The following is a 23,391-nucleotide window of genomic DNA, read 5'->3' on the forward strand; positions in this document are numbered from 1 at the left end:
CTTCAATCTCAGAAGCTATCCTCAGTAGACCTGCAAGAAACACCAGAACAAGACAAGAAGAGATTTTGCCCTAGCAGAGCAATCTACTTAACAACGAAGAAGAGTTAGTTAGAAAAATTTGTAATTCCTGCATTTATACTAACAACTCAAAAACAACTAACTTTGACAGCTCAGCTAACAGAAAGGACAGTTGTCCTTAGTTTGATATAACTAAGCTGACCTGTCAAAGAACCAAAAAGACCACAAAGTTAGATGCAACTAACAATTATATAGATGACCAATTCAGCATAATTTGCCACCAACATATTAGGGTCTTACAATCTCCCCCTTGGCAAATTATGCTCAACGAATGCAAACACAATTAAACACCAGGACAAAAGACAAACCAAACAGATACACATCACTATTTAAAAGAAAGCCAAGAGTTTTAACAACCAATACTTCCAAGACAGCACAAAAGGACACAACTTACGCAAAACAAATTACACTTATAAGATTGTGTCAAACGGCTGCAAACCAGTATAACAAAAAAATGCCAATTACAAAATAACTCCCCCTCGGTGAGCATGATTAGCCAGTAGGATTCGGTGAAGTATCCCCACCAGACTGTATCTCCCCCTGGACTTGAGCAACTGTATCTTTGGGCAATGGATCAGAGCCAATCTCCCCCTGGAGTGGTGCAGTGGGGTCATCAAAAGAGCTTGACTGATGTGGAGTAGCTTCAGAGATGGGGCCAGAGTCCATTGATCTGAGAACTTCGGACATGGCTGTGAGGACAGTAACAACCCCTTGCTCAAACCTTTTCTGATGCTGTTGATCGAGAGCATAAGTATGAGCCAAGTTGCGAACCTCAGTGAGCAGTTTGACTTGCCAATGAGCAGAGGGCAAGCGAGAAGTGGGCGAAGAGCTCACTTGAGGAAGTTCTGGTGCAGCAGTGACAACAGGGTCAGAATTGGTAAAGGCAATCACAGATTGAGGAATGGGCTTACCAAACACTGGTTGAAATGTTTTGCCAATGGAGGGCACAGGCACAGTGACATCCTGCTCAAGGATAGTTGGATTACCCCTCAAGACCAACCTCTGAATCAAACTAGGATACGGAAGTGTATGCTTAACCTCTTTAGCCTTAGCAGAATCCAATATGCGAGTATAGATCAGAGATGGTAAATCAATTGATACACCAGTACCAAGAGCATATAAAAAGCGAGCAGTGTTATAGTTGATGGTAGATGTATGCGAATTAGCCCACCAATTGGGTAAAGCAATTTTATGAAGAACTCGATAAAATTCTGAGAGGATAGTGACAGGAAATTCCTTACCATTCCACACAAACTCCAGTAAGTTCAGCACCAACATCTTTGAACAGTGGCTTATACTCATCAGTGTAAGTGGGGTGAGCTAGCCTAGGGATTTTTAGAATGAGGCTAATGGTAGACGGAGCACACCTAAACCAAGACCCACGAATATATGCTTGATATTTGTGAGGACTTTTTTCATTGATAATACTTTCATCTAGATTAGCATAAAACTCACGGACAAGGTTCACATTGGGCGACTGAAGGTGAGTCACTGTGCGTTCCCATTTTCTAGACTGAACAATCTGACTGACCCTAGCAAAATGCTTCACCTTAACCCTATACTCTGGCCACAGAGGATGAGAACAAACATTTTCTTGAAACCGAAGAAGTTTGTCATGGGAGTAGAAGGGCAACCCCGTAGAGGGTTCAGACTCAGATACAATACCCTTACCTTTTTTGGAGTCAGACTCTTTAGCCCCCTGAACAGTTTTCCGTTTACGGGACAATGGACCTACGGGCTTAGGGCAGGGAGGGGGAGACTCAGAGGATGGTACAGGGGACGTTGACCTAGGAGGTTCAGTCGACATGGGTGTAACTGGTGACAGAGTCGGAGAAGACAGAGAAGAACGCGTGAAACGTTTAGGGTTCGAAGACATACCTGACAGGGTGGACGGACAGTGAGAACCCACTCGTTAATGGAGATGCAGATGCTCCTTCATGAACAGTCTGTCTGCACACCTCCCGAGATAGCAAGCTTCGAGAAGATGAAGCAGGAAGGTGTTGTGATGAGTGAGAAGATGATAGGCACCCTTATAATGAGTAGCTGCTGAGCCCAGTTGAACAAAAGAGGGCAAAGCCCACCAAGGCCCACAGAAAAATGGCCCACCCCTTCCTTAAACTATTTCTGAATTCATACAAGGCCCACACATGAAACAAAAAGAAACTATACAGCAAACAACCCAAACCACAACATACAATAGAGAAAGAGAATTAAACTTATAATTGAGACAAAACTGAAAACGAAAACAAATGTATGCCACATGAGCTCAACTAAGAAGACAAGAAAAAAAAACTAGAGATGCAAACTCAATACACAACTTTGAACAACACACCAGACCCTCAATTGTTAGAAGATGAAATGTAAGGATTACTTTAAAAACAATTCCTTCTGTTGATCTGAACTCAAAAGATGTCATATGTGTGTGCTAGTGTCCTCATGTGAGCCCCCCAAGGATTAGTTGGACAACTCACTCTCTCAATTTGCTCAAGGAAGACTGCTGTCAAATATGACATGGATGAAGAATTGTTGAAGATAAGCACTTTAATTAAGACACATTCATGTTATTCTGCCAACCAGTCATGGCTGTCACTCCTCCCTAGAGATGTAGCTGTCTCCTTATGAGTATTTCTCAAAGAATATAGTGAGGAGGAGCAAACTCCTCAAAAACATTCAGTGGTACAAAGGAAGCTCTTCCCATTGCATCTAGGGAGGGTAGCCTTTCTAACTGGGACATCTTACAATTCAGATCAAGAGAGAGATTGGGCAATTAAAGGAAAACTTACATCACATAAATAGAGTACTAGAGGGACTGATGCACAGAAAATCAAATGGTACACACACTAATGCATTTTCGAAGATGTGTAAATGAGCGTGCATCTAGAGCCTTAGTGAACAGATCAGCTAGTTGAGCGTCAGTGGGTACATGAGAAATAGCTAAAAGTTTTGACTCAACTAGTTGTCTAATGAAATGGTATCGTATGTCTATGTGTTTGGTCCGAGAATGCTGTACAGGGTTTTTGGACATGTTAATGGCACTTGTACTATCACAGAAAAGAACAAGTGACTCTTGGGGAAAGCCATAATCTGTTAGCATTTTGTTCAACCAAATGAGCTGTGTACAACAGCTACCGGCAGCTATATATTCTGCCTCAGCAGTGGATAGGGAGATAGAGTTTTGTTTCTTACTCAACCAGGACACAAGATTGTTCCCAATGTAGAAACACCCACCAGATGTGCTCTTCCTATCATCTAGACTACCAGCCCAGTCAGAATCACTGTACCCAACAAGAGATGTGTTTGTATCTCTTGAGTACCATAGGCCAAAGTCAACAGTCCCAGACAGATATTTAAAAATGCGCTTAACCGCAGTGAGATGAGACTGTTTGGGAACGGCCTGATACCTAGCACACAGACCGACACTAAAAGATATATCTGGACGACTGACAGTGAGATATAGTAAGCTCCCAATCATACCTCTATATAGTGTGGGATCAACATTTTCTCCAGCCTCATCTTTACTCAGCTTAGTTGACAGACTCAAGGGGGTAGGAGCATGCTTAGTTTTATCCAACCCATATTTGTCAAGAATTTTCTTGACGTACTTTGATTGAGATATGAAAATGCCCTGATCAGTTTGTTTGATTTGTAACCCTAGAAAGAAACTAAGATCCCCTATTAAACTCATTTCGAACTCACTAGTCATAAGACTAACAAATTTTGACACTTCCTCATCACTGGTGGACCCAAAAATAATGTCATCTACATAGATTTGTGCCACAAAGATACCAGGGTGTAAGTGCTTAATGAATAGAGTATTATCAGCATTACCTCGAGTGAAGTTGTGTGAAATGAGAAAGGATGTTAGCCTGTCATACCATGCTCTCGGAGCCTGCTTCAGTCCATATAAGGCCTTCTGGAGTTTGTAGACATGGTCAGGAAATTGAGGGTCAACAAACCCTTGTGGTTGCTTTACATACACTTCTTCATGTAGAACCCCATTCAGAAACGCACTCTTAACATCCATTTGATGTAATTTGATTTTTAAAAAACAAGCCACTGTGAGCAGAATGCGGATAGATTCTAATCTGGCCACTGGTGCAAAAGTTTCTTCAAAATCAACTCCTTCAACCTGAGTGTAGCCCTGAGCAACTAGTCGAGCCTTGTTGCGAACGACAGTACCAAATTCATCAGTCTTGTTCTTGAATAGCCATTTAGTACCAATGACATTAACACCATCTGGTCTGGGAACCATGATCCAAACTCTGTTTCTTTTGAACTGTCCCATTTCATCTTGCATTGCATTATTCCAAAACTCATCTAGAAGAGCCTCGGTCACATTTTTTGGTTCCACAATGGACACATAACACGCAAAGGCAATAGCATTTAGGATTTTCCTCCTAGTAACCATAGTGGCGTTAGGATCACCAATGACAATGGTGGGTGGATGTGCCTTCTGTATCCAGGATGGAGGGCCCTTTTTGTATAACCTCGAATGAGATGAGCTGGTCGGGGTGCTACTTGTAACTTCAGCATCTGTGGATACTTCAGGAGAGATTCCAGATGTATCAGATGCGTCAGATGGGGCTTCGGATGCTGAGTGAGTTGAGTTTTCAGATGCACTAGCAGGTAGATTGACTGGAACAAACATGGGGGGTGAGGGATCTAGAAGTTCCTCCTCAGTAGGGGCTCCCTCTAAGACTTCCAAGTCATCAAAACGAACGTTGATAGATTCCATAACTGTCCCACTTCTTTTGTTAAATACCCGATAGGCTCGACTATTGGATGAGTATCCAAGGAGTATCCCTTCATCACTCCGATTGTCAAATTTTCTGAGGTGATCTCGGTCATTCAAGACATAACAGGTGCATCCAAATGTACGCAGATGGCTTAGTCTTGGAGTTTTTCCCTTCCACAGTTCATATGCCGTTTGAGTGGTTCCTGGTCTCAGGTGAACACGGTTGCAGATATAACAGGCCGTGTTGACTGCCTCTGCCCAAAAGCGGGTTGCAACATTCTTGGCACATAACATAACACGAGCCATCTCTTGAAGGGTGCGATTTTTCCTTTCCACTACTCCATTCTGCTGAGGGGTTTTAGGAGCTGCAAACTCATGACTGATACCCAGTTTATCACAAAATTGAGCAAAGATAGAGTTCTCTAATTCCTTCCCGTGATCACTTCTAATTCGAAACACCTTTCCAATGGGTGAATTTTGCTCGTTTTGTAACTTTAGACACAGAGACGAGAATACACCAAACGTGTCAGATTTTTCTTTCAGGAAATTGACCCATGAAAACCGAGAAAAGTCATCAACACATACCATGACTTATCTCTTTCCAGCTATACTCTCAGTTTGCATTGGTCCCATTAAGTCCACATGTAACAGTTCTAGTACTCGAGATGTCAAAAGGTCATTGATAGGAGGGTGGGATGATCGAGTTTGCTTCCCTTGTTGACATGGACCACACATTCTGTCTCTGCTCATAGTCAGTTCAGGAATCCCTCGTACAGCTTTCAGCTTGACAATTCTTTTTAAGTCCCTGAAATTTAAGTGACCCAGTCTGTAATGCCATAAGTCCAGTTTGTCCATAAACGTGCGATGACATGTCACTTGGCTTCCGAGTGCATAGCAGTGATCAGCTGTGCGATTTCCAACTAACACTTCACTTCCAGCTAAGGACACCAAGCATTGTGATTTGGTAAAACGTACATCATACTCTGCATCACAGAGTTGCCCAATGCTGATCAGATTGGCCTTCAAGCCTTGAACAAACAGAACACCTGTTAGAGGGAACTTGCCTGCCAACTTCAGATCTCCGTAACCCATAATCTTTCCTCGATTACCATCTCCAAACGTCACAGACCCTTCTTGATTGTCTTTGAAGTTGCTTAGAGAATCACGCGAGCCTGTCATGTGCCTTGAGCACCCACTATCAAAGTACCAGTGATTTTCTTGCATAGCAGACAGAGACGTATGAGCCACAAGAGCTACGTCTTTTGCCTTACCAGTTGATTTTCTACCTGATGCCCCACTTGAGGAGTTATAGGATTTGCCCTTTGTGGACTGACGCTTTATCAGGTTTCTCAAATAGGTGTTCAGTTTGTAGCACTTAGGTCTGATATGCCCTCTTCTGTTGCAGAAATGGCATACTGGTACAAATTTTTCTTGAGATGGGGCAGGTTTCTTTCGTCCAGTTCTTCGATTATTGTTGACCTTTTTCAAAGACTCACTAGAAGAGATCTCTTTCTGACTACATGGCAAGTTCTCAGAGGCAGGGACAAAGTTGAGTTTAATTTCCTCATGTGAGGATGAGGCACCATTGATGGACAGATCCTGCCCTTGTTTATATAACATTTTGTACCCTATGGAAGTGCGATCCCCATATGGTTTTTGACTGTGTAGAGCTTGATTCAAGGCTGCAGTTCCTGGAGGCAAGCATGAGAGGGATTGTTTAGTTCTGAACAGTTCTGCAGTTAGCTTATAAATCTCACTATCCTTTGAGCACAGTTCCATAGTGAGCTTTTTTAGCTTCTCTTCAAGATCTGATTTGCTGGCATCCAATTCCTTGTTCCAATCTTGAAGTTCCTTGATCCTTTTAGCCATGTAGCTCCATTGAGCAAACATCTCTTCATAGGCTCTATTTTTTTCAGCACCATCAGAGTCTGAATCTGAGATAGTTTCCTCTAGTTCTGATGCTACACTGGAGCATTCTTTAGCTAAGAAAGCAATCATGGACTTATCATCTTTAGAGCTATCACTTGGCTCTTCTTCATCACTATCACTCCAAGTCACCGTAAGAGCCTTCTTCTTTTTTAGGGTGTTGGCACACTCAGCCTGTATGTGACCAAATCCTTTGCACTCATGACATTGTATCCCTCTTCCTTTTTCCTCACCAGACTGAGGAGCTTTGTTGAAATTGGACTGGTTTTTGCCACTCGAGTTTTCTTTTCCTGCACCTGAGCTCTTCTTAAAGCTCTTTTTCAAAAATCTAGCATAGTTTTTTGCAAGAAGGGCAAAGTTCTCATCCATAGAGCATTCAACTGATTCATTCAGTTTGTTGGTGTCTTCTTTAAGAACAAAGGCAACTCCCATTTCACTCTTGTCCTTTTCAAGATCTTTCTGTTTCTTCCCTTTGGACCACATTTTCAGAGACATCTCATAGTTCTGCAGGGAGCAAATTAATTCATCAAGATCAAGAGCTTCAATGTCGCGACTCTCTTCAATTGAGGTGACCTTCGACATGAATTTTTTTGGCAAGGCACCAAGAACCTTTCTCACCAGTTTCTTGTTAGAGTATACCTTCCCCAGAGCATAGGACTCATTAGAGATGTCACATAGCTTGGCATGAAAGTCCGTCACTGATTCCTCCTCATCCATGGACAAGTTTTCAAAGGATTTTGCAAGAGCTCTCAATCTAGCTTTCTTGACAGCTTCTGTTCCTTCATTCTTTATCCTTAACTTTTCCCAAGCCTCCTTGGCAACTTCACAGTTTGAGATAACCTTCAGCTGATTGGTTGAGACTGCATTAAAGAGAGCATGGAGCGCCTTTGAATTGAAGTTTGCTTTTTCCATTTCATCAACAGTCCACTCACTGGTTTTCTTGAGTTTATCTCCCTCTTCATCAGTAACCGAGGGAGGGGACCAACCTTCAGAGACAGCCATCCACACTCTTTCGTCCACAGCCTTCAAGAATGCCCTCATCTTGGTTTTCCAGTAAGGGTAGTTAGCTCCTTCAAGCATGGGTGGTCGAGAGGTGGAACCTCCTTCACGAAACATTTCCATACTTTATTTTCTTGCAGTAAAACACGGCAGACACAAAAACACCAGGGTAATACCTCAAGAAATCACTTGAGGACTGTTAGTTTGTCAGAACAGAAGGAACAAAAAAAAAAATAACCAAGAGAACAGAACAACTCAAGAAAACACACTACACACCAAGATCTCGATCTCAGATTGAGAAAGATCTGCTCTGATACCAAATATAAAGTCTAGAGTGTCGATTTCTTGATTGGTGAATTAACAGAATTAATCCAATTTCAATGTGCAAAAAGCTAAACATAGAACACACAGAATTACAAGCTTCGTCTGACCCTGAAACCACATTTCAGGCGACTATTGCTTGGGTTCCCTTGAACCAGGGTAATAACATCCACTATGAATTCAAGGATACACTATCCAGTTTCTATTACAATTATAACAGAAAGTAATCAGAAATTAATTCATACGGAATTTACCCTACAGATTTGAACACACTCAAATCTGATATCATCTACGAACTGTAGACAACTGAAGACACGAATTCCATGCTTTTCTTCAGCTGATCTTTCTTCAGCAAAGCAATCGAAACTCCCTTCGAAAAATGCACGATCTCTGAAACACCTTCAATCTCAGAAGCTATCCTCAGTAGACCTGCAAGAAACACCAGAACAAGACAAGAAGAGATTTTGCCCTAGCAGAGCAATCTACTTAACAACGAAGAAGAGTTAGTTAGAAAAATTGGTAATTCCTGCATTTATACTAACAACTCAAAAACAACTAACTTTGACAGCTCAGCTAACAGAAAGGACAGTTGTCCTTAGTTTGATATAACTAAGCTGACCTGTCAAAGAACCAAAAAGACCACAAAGTTAGATGCAACTAACAATTATATAGATGACCAATTCAGCATAATTTGCCACCAGTATATCAGGGTCTTACATATACTATATATATATACATATACTATCATATATGTATATATGGTCCCCTCCTATATAATTAGTTTTTTATTTTATTGGAGAGGTGATGTGGCTCCCTTCCTTGTACATCAATTTTCTATCATGTTTCCTTATTATAGTAGTGATAATAATTTTTTGGATATTAATATTCTCATTTATGGAGAATTTGGTCACAAGAAAAACTACCTTATTAGTCAATAGTACCCCAAAAAGGGACATTGCTAAAATTGGAATATAACAACAACCCCTTCATCCTAAAACAACCACGCATGTGCTAGCTTGAGTAGTCTAGTCTGGTTAACTCAACCAAGATTATTATATAATTACAATATATGTAGATAATGGCAAGGCCAGCAAATGGTACACTACACACACCGTCTCTAAGAAAGGTCCTTCTCTGCCAATCAAAAATCTTCTAAAAGCCTCTTCCAATTGGCTTTAAACAGCATGTATATATGGGCTTTTTCCATAAAGCAATGGCTGTAATCAAAGGGTCAACTTTTGCTGATGATGTTATGTATAAATCCTACTATAGACCATCCAAGGCCATAACAGAGAAACTTACAACTAAATACAATTTGTGTAAGATCGATCCTTTAACTAAATCACATTACATCTCAGTAACCATAGGTTGTCAGTCAAATGTCAATTTGTATAGTGTATTTCCACCTAAACCCCATATGAACAGTTCACTATAATCTCTGTGTTGTTTGAGTGTATCTGAGGGTCTTAGCTCGAACCCATTAAGGGTTTTACCAACCTGTGTCAATCCCCAATAAGCTTAAGCAAAGCTTAAACTTATTGAGGGACACAACCTTAGTGCCCATGTCTGCTGGATTCACTTCAGTAGGCACTTTGTCTATCCCGATCTGTCCTTGTGAAACTTTATCCCTGATAAAGTGATATTTGATCTCAATGTGTTTTGTCCTATCATGAAAAACTGGGTTTTTACATAAATAGATGCTGCTCTGACTATCGGAGTAGATTATAGGTTCCTTTTTCATTAACTTCAGCTCCTCCATAAGCCCTTTTAACCATAAAGCCTCTTTAATAGCTTCTGTAGTAGCTATATATTCAGATTCAGTAGTGGACAACGCCACTACTGGCTGTAATTGTACTTTCCAACTAGTACAATTCCCCCCAGTTAAGAAAAAGTAGGCCGAAGTAGATCTTCTAGTGTCCATGTCCCCCGCATAATCTGCATCAGTGAACCCTTCGATGTTCTGATGTGTTTGGTGACCCTGATAGACCAATCCCAACTTAGATGTACCTTTTAAGTATCTCATAAGCCATTTCATGGCTTTCCAATGCTCCTTTCCAGGACTAGACATGAACCTGCTTAGCACACTGATTGCATAAGCAAGGTCAGGTCTAGTACTAACCATCAAGTACATTATGGACCCCACTGCATTAGAGTAGGGAATATTCGCCATCTCTTCTTGTTCTAACTTGGTCTTAGGGCACATAGATTTAGACATAAGGTATTGGTTGGTAATCGGTTGTGAAACAACCTTTGAATCTTTCATAGAAAACTTTTCTATGATCTTGTTGATATAGTCTTCCTGATGTAGCATGAGTTTCCCTTTGCCTCTATCCCTTTGAATGTTGATCCCCAAAATCTTAGTAGCCACACCTATGTCCTTCATTTCAAATTCCGACTTGAGCAAATCCTTGACCTTGTTGACATTTGACCTCTCTTTGCTAATTATTAGCATATCATCCACATAAAGTAGCAAGTAAGTGACTTTAGTAATTTCCGAACCTTTAAAATACAAACAGTGGTCATAGTAGCTTCTATTGAACCCTTGTTTGGTCATAAAGGTGTCAAACCGTTTGTTCCATTGTCTCGGGGATTGCTTCAATCCATAAAGAGACTTGTCAAGCTTGCAAACATGGTCTTCCTTGCCTTTAACCACAAACCCCTTTGGCTGCTCCATATAGATGTCTTCTTCTAGGTCCCCATGTAGAAAAGCCGTGGTCACATCCATTTGGTCAATCTCCATGTCAAACTGAGTAGCTAGTGCGAGCATCAACCTTATAGTCTTATATTTCACCACCGGTGAGAATATTTCTGTGAAGTCTATCCCTTCTTTCTGTGTGAACCCCTTTGCCACCAATCTTGCTTTGAACCTTACCGGTTCATCCTCGGTTCTCCCTTCCTTGACTTTGAAAAGCCATTTGCAAGATACCACACTCTTGCCATCGGGTCTAAGTACAACTCTCCAAGTCTTATTCTTTATGAGAGAGTACATTTCCTCCTTCATTGCTTTCAACCAAGCCTTGTAGTTTCGGTCTTTGAGTGCCTCTTCATAAGATTGTGGCTCATAGATCTCAGCTTTAAGCTTGCACATATAGGCATAGGCAATACTCTCATCCCACACATTGTAACTGTACTTCTGGTTCGGTTTAGGGACTCTTTTAGCTCTATCTCTTGTAAGCTGATATTCTGTGAGGTCTTCCTGATTCCCGTCTTCCTCATCTTGAACTTCATGTTCCACCTGGACTTGTTCCACCTGATTTGGTGCTTCTTGAGGTTCCATTTGAATTGGTTCCACCTGATCTGGATTCGGTTCCACTTCAGTTAATTTTGGTTTGAGAGACTCCAATAGATGTACCTGCAGGGTTAGTTTCTGTGGAACCTGCATCAAGCTCATTAGTATTTTTACAAGGAAAATCATTTTCTTGAAAAATCACATCTCTACTAATGAGAGTTTTGAAACCTCCTTTCCCTTTCACCCACAATCTATAGCCCTTTACACCCTCGGGGTAACCCAGAAACACGCATTTTAGAGCCCTTGGCTCTAACTTGCCTACACTTTGATGTGCATAAGCCGCACATCCAAAAACTTTCAAATTAGACAAGTCAGGTGGTTTACCAGTCCACCTTTCTTCAAGGGTTTTACCTTCAATTGCACTAGAGGGACTTCTGTTGATTAGGTATGTTGCAGTTACAACTGCTTCTCCCCAAAATCCATTTGCGAGCCCGGCATTGAAAAGCATGCACCTTGCTTTGTTCAATATGGTTCTATTCATCCTTTCAGCAACACCATTTTGTTGAGGAGTTTTTCTCACGGTCCTATGCCTTTGGATTCCATTGTCTTGACAATAACCTGTAAACTCATCATTACAAAATTCTAGGCCATTATCTGTTCTTAGGGTTTTCAATTTCCGGTTAGTTAGGTTTTCAACAAGTAATTTCCAATGTACAAATTTTTTAAAAGCCTCATTTTTATGCTTTAACAGATAAACCCAAACCTTCCTAGAATAATCATCAACAATAGACAAGAAATAGGCACTACCCCCAAAAGTTAGGGTTTTCTCAGGACCCCACAAATCTGAATGAACATAATCTAATATACCTTGTGATTTGTGCGTGCTAGTTTGAAATTTAAGTCTATGATGCTTTCCTAGTACACAAAATTCACAAAAATCTACCTTGGTTACCTTGTCCTTACCAAGTAGCTTTTGTTCACTCATAAGTTGTAGCCCTCTTTCACTAATGTGTCCCAACCTCCTATGCCATAGGATAGCCTTAGTGTCTTCCGTCACATGCTCCTTGGTGTTGTGGCAAGCTACGGGGCTTCCTTGCAAGTAGTATAGACCACCATTTTTGTGTCCTTTGATGATAGTCATAGAACCTTTTGCCAACTTGATTGTACCTGCCTCAATTTTGCTAACAACACCAAGATCATCAAGTACACTAATAGAAATTAAGTTTCTAGATAAATCGGGAACATATCTAACATTGGTTAAGGTTCTAATAATGCCATCAAACATTTTAAAATTGATAGAACCTGAACCTTCAATGTTGCATGTTTGGTCATTCCCAAGAATGACTTTGCCCCCTCTAGATTCTCTGTAATCAAACAAATAAGACTTATTGTTAGTCATGTGAAAAGTACAACCCGAATCAATAATCCAATCATCTTTAAAAGATGATGCAGCCACATAGACATCTCCACTATCATAGCCATCACTTAGGTTTGCATTTTGATAGTCATTTTTAGTCTTGTTTGATTTGTTTGATTCCTCTTGATGATCTGAATTTTGTTTCCCATTGCTTTTCTTGTAAAAGTAGCATTCTCTCTTGAAATGCCCTAACTTTCCACAATGGTAGCACCCATTTGGATCTTTAGGACCTTTTGAATTTGACCTCCCTTTGTGATGATGATTGCTGCCCTTGTGTGAACCCCTACTAGTGCTTGAACCTCTACTAGTGCTTCTGCCCTTATTATGCCATGGTTTCTTTTGTCCAGGCCTTCCCCTACTTAGGTTAACATCCCCATTAGTATGCCCCGGTCTTTCAACCTTCATTTCCAAATCTTTTGATTTCAAAGCTGAGATTACTTCTTCAAGAGTGATCTCAGTTCTCCCATACTTAATGGCTGTCTTAACCTCCCTGTAGGATTCCGGTAGTGAATTGAGAATTATAATTACTTGATTCTCATCACTTAAGGCCTCATTTTCCCCTGAGTTTGCTAACTCAATGTGTAATCTCAAGAACTCATCCAAGTTTTGTTCTAGAGATTTAGATGGACTCATTTTAAAACCAAAGATTCTCTCCTTCAAGTAAATCTTGTTCATCAAAGATTTCTTTTGAAATTGCTCTTCCAACTTGTTCCAAATCTTGGCGGGTGTATCTTCCTTGTCAACCAATCTGATTATAGCATCAGAGAGGTTGAAAATGATCAATCCGGTTGCTGTTTCCAACAACTCTTCTTGCTGGTCTTTGGTCGTATCACTTGACCATTCCACCGGATCTTTAAGAACCTTCAACAGCTTGTGTTGAGCCAATAGAGCCCTAATCTTCTTCCTCCAAATACGATAATCACCTGAACCATCAAACTTATCTATATCAACCTTCATGGAACTCATAATTGTATATGTATAAAGTTATTTCAAAGAAATTATATAGATAATGAGTTTAGAAAAATCCTGGTGTTGTTCTTTGCAATCTTGGTTTTGTGTGTTTAAATTCTTGCTGGTATGAATGTGAATCTTGATGCTTTCTTGATGATTTCTTTATGCTTTCTTTATGCTTTCTTGATTAATCTTTGCTGCAGATTGTGCCTTGTTTGGCTCTGATACCACTGTAGGAAATTATATTTCAATTTACCTACACACAGCACACATAAATTCAAAAAACCAAGGTCATTTAAGACCTTTACCCAGTCAAAGCCCTTCTTTTTGACCACTGCTCATTAATCCCAACGACAGCCCCTTTTCAAATTTTACTACAGGTCGTTTTATGCATATGTTAAAACCCTAATATCAATCATATATATATATATATATATCTTTTCTTTATCTCTCACACTCAAACTAAAACCTAGCAGCCAACTTCAACGTTCTTCTCTGAAGAACACAGAAGCAACAGCCACAACTAAATACCCAGAAAATTAACCTCTGCCTAGAAAATAAAACCCCAAAGCAAGCCTTCGTCTTCTTCGTTGTTCTTCGCTGAAGAACACGAAGAACAACCCTTATACAAAACCCAAAACAACCCAGAAACTTACTTCCCAAACCGATTCAATAAACCCAGAAATCAAACAGAGATCAACAAATATAATATCACAAAACAGAAAAGAAAGAGAATAGATAGCACCGGATTTTATAGAGGTTCCCCAAAATGTGCGGGTACGTCCTCTTTGAGCTCGCCTCGTTCCACTATGATTCTTCAATGTTCAAGAGTTACAAAGCATGGATTCCCAACTCACAAAGGTTAGTGGTAATCCGAATATATATTACAATGTTTTTCCTTTCTTTTTCCTCTCTGTTTTTCTCTCTTATCACAGTACTAACTATTGTGTTTTTCTCTTCTTTGATGCATGAACACACCCCTGGCTATTGGATCTCCGAACCACCACCTTGGTTCCAAAGCTTACACCATTGTAAGCCTCTTCCAAGAAGCCCCCCAAAAACAGTCGGTTACCAGATCTGTTTTTACTTGTGTTGTTCTTGCTCTGATTTTTGTTTTGTTGTTTGTACTGATCTGATTGTATATAATCTCTCTTATTTGGATCTGTTGTTCTTTTTTCTGCCTTGTGTTTTGATTTTCTGGCTATATATATTCTGATGTAGAGGAGTGCAGAGTTAGAAGGGTTAGTTACAAAGTAAAAAAAAACTTTGTAACTAATCTTAACTAATCTGTCTAGGTAAATAGAGGCCTGAGGCCACATAAGAATTTGTACTGCCTTTGTAAACTCTTTGTAAAAAATCTGGTTTTACAGTGAATGGTTAATATGGGGTTTACTTCAACAGTTAGCTTCGGTAACCAAACTATACTTCTAGCAAAGAAAGAAAGAACATAGTATTAGGTAATAGGAAACACATATTCATTAAAAAAAAAAAAAAAGAAAAAGAAATATACAGCAAAGCAATAATGGAGGAATTTTTCACTGATGTTATGACCCTTAGCCTCAAATGTAGCAATAAGAGGAGCAAAAACACCATACCCAACTCCACCCAAAACACTTGCAACAATTCCAAAGGTTGATGATCTTGTAATGGGAGACAGGGTCATGATACTAACTGAACCGACACTGGTTCACTCGAAGTAAAAACAGAGTATGCAGTTCTAGTAGTAGCAATATGATTAAAATTAGAATGGTTGTTGTAATTAGCACCATAGTTATAAGAAGTTGGAATATTATAGGCAAAGAGATTATACATATTTGGCTCTTTGTATGAAGAGTAAGCTACTGAGCCACCCTGATCAGTTATAAAATGATTAGAATTATAAGCATAAGGGGTTTGATGATACTCACCAAGATCAGAAGAATTCTGCTAATTAATTTGTCGTAACTTTTTCACTTTTAGTCATAAATTTTGTTGCGATTAAAACTAAGATTTTTTGTAGTATTACTACAAAAAAAAAAAATCTTACTTTTGGCCATAACAAAATTTGTGACAAAGTAAAAAAATTATAACTAATGATAAACCATCATTCCTATGTTTGATTGAAAAGTCCGTTTGTAAAAATATTAGTCACAAAAATTATAATTTGTTGTGACTAATTGTATTTTTAGTCATAATATATACTTGTTGTAACTAAAACAAAATTAGTGACAACTTGTATCTAAATAATATGTTTTAGTCATAAGTAACTTTTAATTGTGACTAAATATCACATTTTTAATCACAAAAAATATATATCATAACTAAAAAATTATCACTGAATTTTTTTTATATATATAGTGTCTTATCACTACAAATTTTTTTTACTTTTAGTCACAATAAAACAGGTGACTAAAAGTAAAAAAAGTTGTGACTAATTATTAATTACTATTTCTATGTTGTGACTAAAAGGTCCGTGACTAAAGGTACTAGTTACAAAAATTACAATTTGTTATGACTAAATATAATTTTAGTCAGAATACTTGTTGTGACTAAAAGTAAATTAGTGACAACTTTTGTCTAAATACTATGTTTTAGTCACAACTAGTTTTTTGTTGTGACCAAAAGTCACATTTAGTCACAAAAAATTTGTATTGTGACTAAAAAATTATCACTAGAGCTAGCGCTAGAGCCAAATAGTCCATTTAGTAAGTATATATAATTATGTATCTTAGTTTTAAAAAAATCATTTTTGGAAGTATATTTGAAGTTGTCCATTTAGTTATAAGTATATTAATTGAGTTTATCAGTTGAAATAGCTGAGCTTGATGTAGGAAAGAAAAATAATATATTACAATAATCTGATTCATTATTGTTAGAATCTGCAGCTCTTAACACTTAAAAACACAAATTATTACATAATATGGTATTTTTGCAAACTTAATCATATGTCCATGAAAAATTGTTAAAAATAGAAACAAGAGTCTAAGAGCATGTTTTTTTTAATTGTTTTCAAAAAAGTATTTTTAGAAATGATAACAAAAAATAGTTTTTGAAGTTTTCAAAACACAAATCACGTTTGGTTAGTGTTTTTTAAAAATATTAGGGAAATTTACAAAAATACTGACTTTTTCCCCTAACTTTACAAAAATACTGCCACACGGTAGAAATTTCTTTCTGTCGTGTGGTAGTATTTTTGTAAAAAAAATAGCAAAAGTCAGTATACCATGTAAATTTCTCAAACAATATTGACCAAAAGTGTATTGTTATTTAAAACAGAAAATAACATTTTGTTATTTTCAAAATTCTTGTTTTTTGTACTTTTGTTTTCTAAAAAAAATAAGGCCAAACAAGCCTAATTGTTTTCAAAAAATAATTTTCTGTTTTTTAGTTATGATGTCAAACATGCACTAATAGACTCGGTTCGGCCCAAAAACAAACACTCAAAACCCTAAGATTGAGTTACATAACTCAAATTTCTCGAGATTCAATCTTGAAGCTTCGTCTCTCTCACTGAGAGAAATCCTAGGGTTCCCAAACCAAAATTCGCTTAGAATCAAACACGAAATCCACATCAACCTTAAATCAAGAATACGAACACACACAATAAACACAAAGAGCTAGGGTTGAAAAGAAACAAACAAAAATTAGAATCAAACACAAGGATTTGATCTCAGAGTTTACCTATCAGAACATGTGCTACGTCTCCATCAAGCTCGCCTCAGAGCAACTTGATTATCCACTAGAAATAACATGCATTACAAAGTGTGATTTCAAGATTTTAACCACTGAACATTTGGTTAATAATCTCTAAAGATTTTTCTCTACTTTTTTCTCTCTCTTTTCTTTTTCCTCTAATGAGCTTCTCTCTCTAATTTGGCTCGTAAGAGAAGAAGAATTCATGCTTGTAATTTAGATAGGGTAGTTAGAGTCACGAGCTGTTGAGCTGTAATTTTTTGATCTTGTTTTTGTTAATTATTTGTTGTAACTGAAAAATAGTTAGAATCTTGTATCTGAGTGTCTGTACACTTGCAATTTTTTGTCATTTAATGTTAACCTTGAGCTTATTATATTAGAAGATTTACACAACAGTTACTTAATTATTATTTTATTCCTTTTATTTATAACATTTCGTTGCAATTGTGTTGTGTTGTTGAAACTAACAATGTGAAATATTAAAATTTGTAAAATAATTGCACTTAATTTATTTTATGCAACTATAATTTTCGCAAAATATAAATTTATAGTCATTTTGTGACCATATAATAATCGTTTACAGTTGCATAGTGTAATTCATGATCATTTCTGTGACCATAAAAAGTTAGTTTGCTAATAAAATTTTTGTAAAATTATTTTGCTAATAAAAAATTACATAAAACTACTTTTACAAAATACTCTTTATACTATTACTTTAAATATTATTTAAAAACAGTACTTAACGATTGTTATTATTATTTTTTTATTTTAAGTACGTTTCACTAAATATTCTTTTATTATCTTTATATAATTTAATTATACTTTTAAATTAAGAGTGAAATTAAGAAAAAAAACACTGTGCAAAAATGGGCAAAGTTACTATTTGGAGCATAAAATTTAAATAAAATTTTCTAGTTTATAATAATTTATTTATTAATATAGTTGTTTGGTATAATTATAAACACCTTATGACACGTTGATACAATATTCAAAATCGAAATAAATTATTGGAGAAACGGAACAAAATAAATAAAAAATAATCAGAACTAATATTTGCAAATATGTTGTTTAATAAAATTATTTAAAAAATAAAATAATAATTATTTATCTTATTTACTTTATCAAAAAAACGTAATCGAAATGTTTAAATTGATTAAATTGTCACTTATAGTGAAACTATAATATATAGTAATTATTTTATAAGACATATTTTAAAAGATAAATTAAATAATTTAGCACTGGTTCTCGTGAACATAATCATATTCTTCTTTTTTTTTAAAGAGAAAATTCATTTAAAGACAAACCAAGATAAACCCAACATGGTCAGGGATAAACAGAGCGACAAATCTCACAGAGATGATCAAACAAATGGTTAATTAACCACACTAATTACAAAAAGAGCAAAGAGCTCGAAACACAAACAAACAATCCAAGGGAAGAACCCTACAAAAAAAGGGCACACAAGCCAAAATATATATTCGAAATATATACTAATACATATACAATTCATAAAATCAATTTTAATGGTGGGTTATTCCAAGCATAAAATGTCCATATTTTGATCAAAATATATTAAAATCAATCATGCCTTGGATTATTTTTTTTTTTTTTATTTTCCATGTTGAATTATTATTGATTGTTTGTATAATTGTATGTTAATTATAATATTAAATAAAATAATTCTATTTTTTTAAAAAAAAAAAAAAAACCACTTAATGACTTGATGTTTCTACTTTCTATACTATTTTAGTCAACACAATTTTTCCTTTCTTTCTTTTCATTGTTATCATCAAAAAAGTATATTTTCAAAATGTGTCGTTTATAAATATAAATAATATGTAGTATATATCGAGCCATTTCTTCTTTAAATATTAGATTAAAGAAAACATATAATAAAACTCCCCCAAAACATAGGAGAACATAGATTTATGTTTTCATTTCATGTTGAGTATAATTATTATATATTCCCAAATTGTATTAATTAATCTATGACAATATAATACTTCTAAAATTAATCAATAAATAAATAAACAAGTTGTGATGAGAGATGTCTCTACTTTCTATACTATTTTAGTCAAAAACAATTTTTTTTCCCTTCTTTTTTATGTTATCTCCAAAAAAGTTTAAAAGCCACCATAGTACAAAAAGAAATAAAAAATATAATTTAAGAAGCAATTATATAAATATATATATATTTAGATACATAAAATTGTGGTACACTTACTAAAAAAACACCCAATGTATGATGGAGTACGTGCCCAAAATTAATCCTTTGTTCATAAAATATGCATGAGAATCCATTTTCTCACCATGTGGAAGCTTAATTTGTTTCCCCATTATACGTGTCCTATTTACTAATAAAAAATAAAATAAATTGTGATATATTTTTATTTATTTATTTTAATATCAATATTCATTATTGCTATAAAAATATAGTATATACTATTCATGGATAAGTTAGATTAATGGGATTGTGTGATGATAATGATTTCATTTATTAATTGAAAATTGTGTATTGTGAGGGTAGTTAATGACTTGTATAAATTAAAAATTCTATTTTTAGAAAAATTAACAATAATTTTATTAAATTTAGATCAATTACTAAAGAAAATATTAACAAAATCTCATGTCAAATTTATGAAAAACATTTTCCTTTTATTCTTCCTATTTTTTTCCCATAAAATTTTTCTTTGGTAAAATTCTTTTTTTTTTTTTTTTGAAACAAAGATTGCAACTTTATTAATGCAAATCAGTTAATAAAATAGCTTCCAAATCAATAGGGACAAATCCCTTACAGGAAAGACGGTCAGGACATGAACTAGAAGAATGAGCTAATTAATTAGCCGCTTGGTTCCCACACTGTTTAACAAACTGAACTGTAATATGAAACATCGAAAGAGATCGTATAAGACTAATATAATCTGAAACAATTAAACCAAGAGGAAAAAGAATTTACATGTTATTAATAATAGCATTCACCAACACTAGACAACTAGTCTCCAAACGCACCCAGCAGGGATCCATTTATTGAGTTGTCAAATAATAACATATAAATTACTTAATTGGCATTAAATATTACAATTTGGCAAATTTTTATAGAAAAAGAAACCTAATATATATTGCCTTAAAATCTGAACATCAACAAAATAGACTAATAATTCTAACACTACAAGCAATGTACAAATTATTAAAGTTAAAAAAGTATATAAAAGGAGATAAATAACCTTAAAGAGACTTAATTTGTACCTTTTAATAAATAAAGAGAAGACTTAAATGAAAGTATATGGAAACAACAAAAACATGTTAGAATTTATTGGGGTCACAATTGTATATATAAAATGTGTGTTGGGTCATCAAATAAATAAGTCAAAGTTATGTGGTCTATTCTGGAATAAAGTTTATGACTTAAGGGCATGATTGTCATGATTTTAATATGTGGATACCAATTAGACAATTTCTAATTTGATGAGGGGCCAAATTGGAAATAGTCAAAAAGGATTAATTTAAACAGGTATTGGTCCCCATTTTTTGCATCGCTTCATATCGTATTCTTGAATCCCCATCATCAAGAAAACTCAAGTTCCAGAGAAAAGGTTTTGATGCAAAAAATTGGAAGATCATACCAATTTAAGGTTATTACAAAATTGATTCTATGGACTCTGGTACGCTTCCGCTATTCCTTAATTTTATTGTTTGATTCTCTTGAATTAATTAGGGCTATATACAGATTTACAGTATTTCTAACATGTGGTATCAAGAGCATCCCTAAATTAGTTCTTGAGAATTTATAGTAAAATATTGGTCTTCCATTTTATTTATTTTTTTTATTGAACGATTAACGATTTGGGTTATAATCGTTTTACCGAATTTATGTTTCATTCGGTGATAGTCGTTCAAGTTTTATATACATATATTACTGTTTTAAATATATGTGTGATTAAAGCATAATGCTTGTACGATTAAATAATACCAGTTTCTTATATATACAAGATTTAATGGTATCGATTACTAGTTTTCATATGGCAAGATTTACAGTAATCTTGTATATCATATCGACTACTCTGTTTTTGTTTGTTTTGTTGTTATGCCTTTTTTGTCGATTACTGGTATAATATATATTCAAGTGATTTTGAAAGTTCTGCAAAAGCATTTATAATGCTTTACGATTGAAAATCATGTTTTGGTTTATATGAGTTCATGCAAGAGATTTGTATATATATATATATATATATATATATAAGTCATATGCATTCTGCTAATGTATGAAATTTTGCAAACGTCACCGACAATATATATTCTGCTATTTGATTATGAAAGTAATCGTATATATATATCTATATGAAAGTAATGTTTACAGAATATATTAGTTGGTGCATTTAATATATGTGTACATCATTTTATTAATTTTGGAATAATTCAGTAACAATTAAATTTAAATTTTGGTTTAAAGTTTATTAAGAATATCTAATATTTAATTAAATTAATTGAAACAAAATATCACCAAAGTGATCTCTTTTGTGTAGATTAATTTAATAAAAATATTATGATAATTGTGTGTATGTGATTCATAAATTTATTAACTAACCCAAAGGTGAGTTAATATTTGGATGAATTTCATGCGTGTTTGTGGTGATAAATGTGTGACAATTATAAGGTATTTTGTGTGAACAATGTGTTAGTCCAAAGATTGCATATTGTTTGACATAATTTATTGTCAATATTTGATCACTACAACAAGAGTACCGCTTACAATTAATATTACTGTCCAAAGACTTAATATTAATGTTGTGTTTGGTATCTTGAGATGGGATTAACCAATATTTGAATTTATTGTTTTATTTGGATTCTTATATGAGCATGTTATTTATGTAATTGTATTGTTCTTTTCAGCTGTTGCTAGTGTATCTGCTAATCTTAATTCGGTACCGGTCCTTAATGGTAATAACTTTAAGGACTGGAAGGAGAACATTTTTATTGTTCTTGGCTGCATGGATCTTGACCTTGGATTAAGGATGGATCGTCCTGCTTCTCTTACGGATACCAGTACCTTCGAGCAAAGGAGGATTTATGAGAAGTGGGACCGTTCAAACCGCATGAGTCTTATGATCATTAAGCGCGGCATACCTGAGGCTTTTAGGGGTGCGGTGTCCGAGGAGGTCACCGATGCCACAACTTTCCTTCTTTGAAATTGAGAAACGCTTTGCAAAAAGCGATAAGGCGGAAACAAGTACTCTTTTAAAGAAACTTATTTCCATGAAGTTTAAGGGCAAGGAAAACATAAGGGAGTACATTATGGAAATGTCTCACCTTGCTTCAAAGTTGAAGGCACTAAAGCTTGAGCTTTTAGATGACTTGCTTGTGCATTTAGTGCTTATCTCTCTTCCTCCACAATTCAGTCAATTTAAGGTCAGTTACAACTGCCAAAGGGAGAAGTGGACTCTTAATGAGCTCATTTCATTTTGTGTTCAAGAGGAAGAAAGATTGAAGCAAGAGAAGACTGAAAGTGCTCATTTGGCAAGCACCTCTAAAGATAAGGGCAAGAAAAGAAAGAATGAGGCTGCTAAGGATAAAGGTCCTGCACATAAGAAACAAACTCAAACCAACAGTGACGATGGTTGTTTCTTTTGCAACATGAAAGGACACATGAAGAAGGAATGTGCTAAGTATATTGCATGGCGAGCAAAGAAAGGTACATTTCTTACTTTGGTCTGTTCTGAGGTAAATTTAGCTTCAGTACCAAGAAACACTTGGTGGTTAGATTCTGGTGCTACTACTAACATCAGTGTTTCTATGCAGGGTTGCCTGAGTTACCGAAAGCCAAATGATGCTGAAAGATGCATTTATGTGGGAGATGGCAAGTCGGTAAATGTGGAAGCAATAGGGCATTTTAGGTTGTTGTTAAGTACTGGTTACTATTTGGACTTAATAGATACTTTTGTTGTACCGTCTTTTAGACGGAATTTGGTTTCTGTTTCTTGTTTGGACAAATTGGGTTATTGTTGTTCATTTGGAAACAATTGCTTTAGTTTATCTATTAATTCAAATACTGTTGGAACTGGTTCA

General features: G+C 35.7%; 1 protein-coding gene across 1 annotated transcript; it reads right to left on the reverse strand.

Annotated features, from left to right (window-relative positions):
- Nucleotides 1–5,404: 5,404 nt before the first annotated feature.
- On the reverse strand, nucleotides 5,405–7,861 carry LOC133039102 (uncharacterized). Its single transcript, XM_061117908.1, has one exon. The coding sequence runs from the start codon at nucleotides 7,859–7,861 to the stop codon at nucleotides 5,405–5,407; it is 2,457 nt and encodes an 818-aa protein (XP_060973891.1).
- Nucleotides 7,862–23,391: the final 15,530 nt, after the last annotated feature.

This window comes from Cannabis sativa, chromosome 6, assembly GCF_029168945.1.
Source record: "Cannabis sativa cultivar Pink pepper isolate KNU-18-1 chromosome 6, ASM2916894v1, whole genome shotgun sequence".
Lineage (NCBI taxonomy): Eukaryota > Viridiplantae > Streptophyta > Magnoliopsida > Rosales > Cannabaceae > Cannabis > Cannabis sativa.